Source organism: Notothenia rossii, assembly GCF_949606895.1.
Source record: "Notothenia rossii genome assembly, chromosome: 5".
Classification (NCBI taxonomy): domain Eukaryota; kingdom Metazoa; phylum Chordata; class Actinopteri; order Perciformes; family Nototheniidae; genus Notothenia; species Notothenia rossii.
In genome coordinates this window covers 74,001,592-74,009,145 of record NC_136903.1, presented here as the reverse complement: position 1 = coordinate 74,009,145, position 7,554 = coordinate 74,001,592, and the positions used below count along the sequence as shown (strand labels likewise).

Here is a 7,554-nt window from a genome sequence, read left to right as displayed (position 1 = left end):
TGTGTGTGTGTGTGTGTGTGTGTGTGTGTGTGTGTGTGTGTGTGTGTGTGTGTGTGTGTGTGTGTGTGTGTGTGTGTGTGTGTGTGTGTGTGTGTGTGTGTGTGTGTGTGTGTGTGTGTGTGTGTGTGTGTGTGTGTGTGTGTGTGTGTGTGTGTGTGTGTGTGTAAACTGATGTACAACTATGGATAAGGGATTAACTGAAATAATGACATTCAAAGCAGTATAAATACATTTATAGGGCATAGTCACAGAGTTACTACACAAGTTACATCCGATTTAATAGATATACAGTATATATTAGGGTTTTCCCTTTTTTTCAACTTGTGTTGTGAAACTGCATACACAACATTAAACAGAAACACATTTACAAACTAGAAAGAGTCAACTTCTGCTTTAGGTAAAAGTTTGGCTAAATCTTTTTTTCATCTCAGTTTGGTTGATGAAAGAAATACATTTCAGTCGTCGAACATTAGTTTGGATTATAAAGGTTTACTTCAAACACATAGCTTTGCTCTTTTTTTTAACAGTTTTTTAGACAGTTTTTTAGACTTGCTCTCTGTTCAGTACAAACGGTTTCAGTGTGACTTCACCGTGCTGTACATTTGACCCATCATCAGGTCTGAAGCAGCTGGCTCCTCGGGGACAGTGCAGTATATATGGTATGTGTCAGACTGGGGAAAGAAAGAAAACAAATATACATACAGTATACAATTTGTAGTTCTATACATATAGTTATATAAGCCACACTATTTATGTTGCAATTGTATTTATTTGTGTCTCTCATGCCAAGCTTACATATTCAACTTTGGTATCCTGCCTTTTCACCTCATCTGGACCAGCTAGTGAGAAAACACACATGATGTTTTAATTCAAGGTCTGTATATCAAATCATACATCTCTCTTTACTGATTATAAAACATATACAATGTGATGGAGTACACTTCCAGGGTTATGTTTCTGTTGAGAGAAGATTTCTATACCATCAGTTCTCAAACAATACTTTGCTCGGGTATTTGAAAACAGTGTGAGGCCTGAGCAAAGAGTTAATTTTTTCTCAGTGCAGTGGTGGTCACCCACACGAGTGGTTTATTTTACGTTTCAGATTTAGTAGATGTGAGCTACGTCAAACGTTCAACTGAACCAATGTGAAGCTGCTTTAAACATTTGTTTAAAACTGCAAATGACATTTAAGACCAAAACCAAACGGTTTATGTCTTGAGTAGTTGTTCAAGTCTCTCAAAGCAGATTCTGACCTTATGAGACAAACACATGGACACATTCATACCAGTTCTTCTGTTGTTACAGAGAATTGCAGAAACCAGCAGGATGACGCCCAGAGCAACTCCACATCCAGCCAAAACTGCTACAAACTTCCATATTTCTGCTTTGAAACGACAGCAATAAAAGTGTTAGTCCAACATCTGCTCCTCCCAACATTATCATGTACAGTGCATGAATACAACGATTCATCCAACACTTCCAGATCACACCATCATCTAAAAAGTAAAGCTGAGTATAGCTTTGTTACTGATGCAAAATAAATCAAAATCATATTGTAAACCTGAATTAAAGTTTAAAACAATTTAAGAATTATTATTAGTATGTAACTACAGTACATAGTAACACTTTTTTTTTAATTTACATTTTTGGAATATGTGCAAGGAGTCCTCTTAAGGAGCTTGCATACTATCAATGGAATATTATGAGTGCAGACGGCCCACACATATTATTTTATCATCCACAGTACGGCGGGTTTGCATATGAAATATTAAGTATCCGTTCCTGTTTTTCCTTTGCCACGATCTGTATTCAAACAACTGGATGTCCTTCACAGACTGACCAGAGAGTGACCAATCAGCAAACATCTTCTTAGCTAGACATAAGACATATTCAAATGTTTAATGAGTCAGTATGAATAATGGGATAATGATTTCACCTGATGCTGCTTTCACTGGTGTTGGGGAGGAAGAGGAGGAACTACCAGTGTTCCTTGACATTACGACGGTCCAACCTTGTGAAACAACAAAAGTGCATTTCAAAAAACTTGATGCACTCAAACACCTATCTGGTAAATAACTTATTTCTGAAAATAAATGTGGAAATGTGTTACCTGATGTCTGTTTTGCAGGTGTTACAGGAGTGAAAGGATAAGGACTAATAACAGTCAGACCTCACAAATGAAAACACAAAGAGCATAACAACATTTCAAACAAATTGGTCATTAAGTGCTATTTTATAATGTTCTTGACTGCAGACCTACACCGACAGCTCCCCCCAAAATAAAAAAATATACACATTTCGTGTGGCAGGTATTCTCGGACGAAACAAAAAGCTTCCCACATGAAACTGTTGACAAGAGGTCGGTAAATACTTTTGGGAAACCCAAGGCATGATTTTTAAAAATAAACATTTCTGTTGAATTTTTCAAATGTATTTTCTGGCACAGAATCAGAATACCTTTATTCGTCCCACAAAGGGGAAATGTAAAGGTGCCATGGTTTAATTGCGTATCTCCATAATAAATAAAATGTCCTACCTGTGGTACCCTTTGATGGTGCGATCGACTGGGTGGTGCTTGACTCGTTTTCTACAATATCTACAAAAAGAGAAAAATGTTCAGCGTTCACAAATGAATAAATGTTCAGTATTATTTGTGTGTCTAATATATATGTCTATTGTTGACACCAATCCATCATAAGCTTATGTGTATAACCATTCAGTAAACAAACACTTTGATTAGAAATGTATTTTATTTTTTAAACGTATCACATGTATGCTGATCGCCCAGGGATGGAACTTTAGAGGAAATAGGGGTTGTCAAATCAATATTTCTTTCTTCGATTGAATTTGAATTTCCTTACAAAATATTCACACCTGCAATTAAATAACTTTTGTCTAAAATAAATATATGTATTGCTCTGGATGGGAGTAAAAGTCACTCACTGTATATGTTGATGGAGGACGGGTCACTGTGAGGAGATGGAGAAGTTGACCCTCCATGTTTTACAGTGTAAAAACATTTCACTTGAACCTCAACAGGTGATCTCTGCTGAGACATCTTCAGCAGCTCAGTTCCTGTCAGAGTCTTCAGACAAGAGAAGACTTTAATGTGTTCACCTAAAGTGTAGAAATAACACTGAGACACAGAAACAGAGGGTGGAGTCTGACAGTGCAGAGTGACTGAGTCTGTCTCTGTGATCACCGGAGGATTCACTGTCAGTGTCGGGGGAAGAAGAGAAGCTGGAAATATAAGGATGAGTTCAGTTAAAAAGCTGAATATGTAATTGTTTTAAACCATTTCTGTTGATAATTAATTTATATATAATGGTAGAGAATGCCTATTGAAAACCTGAAGAACTATTGTGCTCATAGTGAGTATCAATAGTGTTGATTCACTTTGAATGATGGTGGGTGATACATCACTTTCAAGAGATTTATACAAGTCATGCTTTTTCTCTAAAATAAATAAATGTATTGCTGTGGATGGGAATAAAAGTCACTCACTGCGTACGTTGATGGAGGACGGGTCACTGTGTGGAGAAGTTGACCCTTCAAACGTTACCGTGTAAAAACATTTCACTTGAACCTCAGCAGGTGACCTCTGCTGTGACATCTCCAGCAGCTCAGTTCCTGTCAGAGTTTTCAGACAAGGGAAGACTCTAGTTCCTCCACTTAAAGTGTAGAAATAACACTGAGACACAGAAACAGAGGGTGGAGTCTGACAGTGCAGACTGACTGAGTCTGTCTCTCTGATCACCGGAGGATTCACTGTCAGTGTCGGGGGAAGAAGAGGAGCTGGAAATATAAGGATGAGTTCAGTTAAAAAGCTGAATATGTAATTTGTTTAAACCATTTCTGTTGATAATTAATTTATATATAATGTATAGAGAATGCCTATTGAAAACCTAAACAAGTGTTGTGCTCATACTGTAGTGAGTATCAATAGTGTTGATTCACTTTGAATGATGGTGGGTGATACATCACTTTCAGGAGATTTATACAAGTCATGCTTTTTCTCTAAAATAAATAAATGTATAGCTGTGGATGGGAATAAAAGTCACTCACTGCGTATGGTGATGGAGGACGGGTCACTGTGTGGAGAAGTTGACCCTTCAAACGTTACCGTGTAAAAACATTTCACTTGAACCTCAGCAGGTGACCTCTGCTGTGACATCTCCAGCAGCTCAGTTCCTGTCAGAGTTTTCAGACAAGGGAAGACTCTAGTTCCTCCACTTAAAGTGTAGAAATAACAGTGAGACACAGAAACAGAGGGTGGAGTCTGACAGTGCAGAGTGACTGAGTCTGTCTCTGTGATCACCGGAGGATTCACTGTCAGTGTCGGGGGAAGCAGATCTGGAAATATAAGGATGAGTTCAGTTCAAAAGCTGAATATGTAATTTGTTTAAACCATTGCTGTTGGTTATTTATATATAATGGCAGAGAATGCCTAATGAAAACCTGAAGAACTGTTGTGCTCATAGTGAGTATCAATAGTGTTGATTCACTTTGAATGATGATGGGTGATACATCACTTTCAGGAGATTTATACAAGTCATGCTTTTTCTCTAAAATAAATAAATGTATAGCTGTGGATGGGAATAAAAGTCACTCACTGCGTACGTTGATGGAGGACGGGTCACTGTGTGGAGAAGTTGACCCTTCAAACGTTACCGTGTAAAAACATTTCACTTGAACCTCAGCAGGTGATCTCTGCTGTGACATCTCCAGCAGCTCAGTTCCTGTCAGAGTCTTCAGACAAGAGAAGCCTCTGACAATGCGTTCACTCAAAGTGTAGAAATAACACTGAGACACAGAAACAGAGGGTGGAGTCTGACAGTGTAGAGTGACTGAGTCTGTCTCTGTGATCACCGGAGGATTCACTGTCAGTGTCGGTGGAGGAGGAGCTGGAAATCGGGCAGGAAATGATATTACTCAAAAGCTGCAATAAGACAATGAAACCAAATGCTTTTAAATACTGAATAATTGTATTGATATAAAAGTATTCTTAATGGGGGGGAAGTATTTACATAGATGTTGAAGAAAAATATATACTTTATAATCAAATAGTTTTTAAGATAATTCAAATCAAGATCGAAACATAAAAAACCTGGATATTAAAGACAATCGATCAGAAACTGACCTTGTGCTTGATACATGTGAAAGCAATCTGTTGAAAAAACAATTAGCAAGTGAGCAAGGTAACTAGATGTAAAGTTAACAAATTAATGACTTCAACAACAGCAACAAAAAACGTAACATTTGAGCCAGTGTTTCTCCTCCCCAGTAGGAGCCACAATCAGCAAAGGGAAAAGTATAGGCAACAAGAACACATATTAAATATAACATAAAAAGATTAAATATGAATCCCTTTTAGAAGCTTTCAAACTGTACGAACTGTTTGCTCTCAAGCCGCCACCAAATATCTCTAAACAGCTTTGAACAAGTGACGTGTGGGTTAGCAATATTAATAGTTTGTAATAATTAATACTGAATAAATCAATAAGAGGTTTAACTTACACATGAGGAGGACAAACAGCAGGCGTCCAGCCATGATGAAGCTTGTGTTTCTGACTGTGTGAAAGTCTCAAGTGTTATTTAACAAAAACGCTCAGGAAAGCCACAGCTAGCTTTAGAAGGGAATACCATTAACATACAGGCCACAGACACACACTTCACATCCTTTTTAAATTACCTATATGGTATTCATTTTTGGAGTGACACTACCACAGAAGAGTCTCAGTGCTTAAGAAAGATCAGTACGTGTTGTTTAGTTGATAAAGAGCCACTGTGAAGTTCCTATGTGTGTGTGCGTGTGTGTGTGTGTGTGTGTGTGTGTGTGTGTGTGTGTGTGTTTGCGTGCGTGCGTGCGTGCGTGTGTGTGTGTGTGTGTGTGTGTGTGTCTGTGTGTGTGTGTGTGTGTGTGTGTGTGTGTGTGTGTGTGTGTGTGTGTGTGTGTGTGTGTGTGTGTGTGTGTGTGTGTGTGTGTGTGTGTGTGGCTGTGTATGCAAGTCTTCACTGACGGAATGTCAAAGTAAACATGTTTGTCAGACCATTATAAAATGTCTCATTGGTGTAATTCATATTTTTGAATCATTCTATAAAATGAGTTTTCTTGCAAACGTTTGTTATTGATTTTCTCCTTGATTGTATCCCATATACATTATGCATCAGTGTTTCCCCTATATACAAATAGCGGCGGCGCAGCTACAGGGGAAATAAAGGTGTATTTTTGCATTACTGTATGTACTGGCAGGGCCGATTTTTGGCATAGGGCGGTCGCTTAGGGCGCCAGATGGGGGGGGCGCTGCGCTGGTAGCTCTGGGAGGGGAAAAAACATTTTTGACCGTTGGCGCTCATCCTAATTTTTGGCCTTTATGTAACAACATTCATAACTAAGTAAATGTAACACCCTTTTCAAACCGGTTACACTTTTCATTTGCCCTGTACGATGGGCACTGTAAGTGATGAAAGTGGGGGATGTTGGCTTATCAGGCGCCTGCAGCTCACAGCTAAAGTGCGAGCGTGGGAGCGAGAGAGCGAGCGAGGGAGAGAGAGAGAGGGTGCAGCGGTACCGGCACTGTTGTTATTAGAATCTGGTGCTAGCTGCGCTAACGGATATAAGAAGTAGATGTTTCTACAACCAGGGCGGAGGAGAGCTCTCCTGTCAGACTGAGAGGCTCAGTGAGGTAAAGGACTCTCTGAGTGTTTAGATAGTTAATTTTAGTCTGTTATCTCAGTGGGTCTCAAACAAATATTTGTTTACAAATTATGTAAACAAATATTTCCAAGGCACTCCTTTATAATTATTAAGATAAATAAAAACAGGTTTCAAATAATTCCAATGTATACTAGGAGAGTAAACCAAAAATATCGTTTAAAGTTGGAGAGATACAAAAATATGCATGAAAAATAAATGTTAATGGAAAATAAGATATAAATGAACAACACTGTTGCGTAAGACATAATTCAGCAGACGTCTCCACGTTTGCAGTCAGCCAAAGTAGTGTAAGTATGCTAACGGACAGAAAAACACACGACCACTATCGCTCAGAGTTTGGCCTGGAGTAAGAGCCGTTTATTGTTTCTGCGCATGCTCATTAGCATCACCACGTTTCAGGCACATTATGATGATGTCATACACATGAACATAAACATGACTTTGATATTATACAAATATGCTCAACAAACACAAATAAAAGAAGTTACATTTATTTGTTATTGGCTATGGTAGGTTATTGGTTATGTTCACATACTTATTTGATTATTAAAATATAAACAGATTTTTTTCATATGGGTGTTTAGAGTTGTACCCCCTAGATCAGATGGTCTATAGTAATTGTGTCCTCAAAGTGCACCAGATTGAAGCATTTTACTTTAAAATGTTCAAAAACATCTTCCCCGGGGGGCATACCCCCGGACCCCCCTAGAGGATGTGACGTCCACCTCCCAATTCAAACATGTTCATACAATACTGAATACATTTGAAGGCATTTTAACGTCTATTACCTATGTCAATAAGTTTCTGTTTTTGTAATGTATTTGTCTTTTGTAGAG

The 7,554-nt window shown here is 38.4% G+C and overlaps 1 protein-coding gene across 3 annotated transcripts in view; it reads right to left on the bottom strand.

The window, feature by feature from the left end:
* The window catches only part of LOC307042026 (uncharacterized protein), a 69,720-nt gene extending 64,158 nt beyond the window's left edge, over positions 1-5,562 (bottom strand). The window contains exons 1-12 of one of the 3 annotated variants that reach the window (XM_079685694.1): positions 5,518-5,562; positions 5,141-5,167; positions 4,614-4,904; positions 4,066-4,353; positions 3,505-3,795; positions 2,944-3,240; positions 2,537-2,596; positions 2,111-2,170; positions 1,937-2,011; positions 1,286-1,384; positions 796-839; positions 219-671 (exon numbers count right to left, since the gene is read on the bottom strand). In XM_079685694.1, the coding sequence (XP_079541820.1) occupies positions 576-671; positions 796-839; positions 1,286-1,384; positions 1,937-2,011; positions 2,111-2,170; positions 2,537-2,596; positions 2,944-3,240; positions 3,505-3,795; positions 4,066-4,353; positions 4,614-4,904; positions 5,141-5,167; positions 5,518-5,551 (1,662 nt within the window). In that variant the 5' untranslated portion in view covers positions 5,552-5,562 and the 3' untranslated portion in view covers positions 219-575. Of the gene's footprint in view, positions 1-218; positions 672-795; positions 840-1,285; positions 1,385-1,936; positions 2,012-2,110; positions 2,171-2,536; positions 2,597-2,943; positions 3,241-3,504; positions 3,796-4,065; positions 4,354-4,613; positions 4,905-5,140; positions 5,168-5,517 lie in introns of those variants that run through there. The other 2 variants (XM_079685695.1, XM_079685693.1) reach the window with 2 other exon arrangements.
* Positions 5,563-7,554: the final 1,992 nt, after the last annotated feature.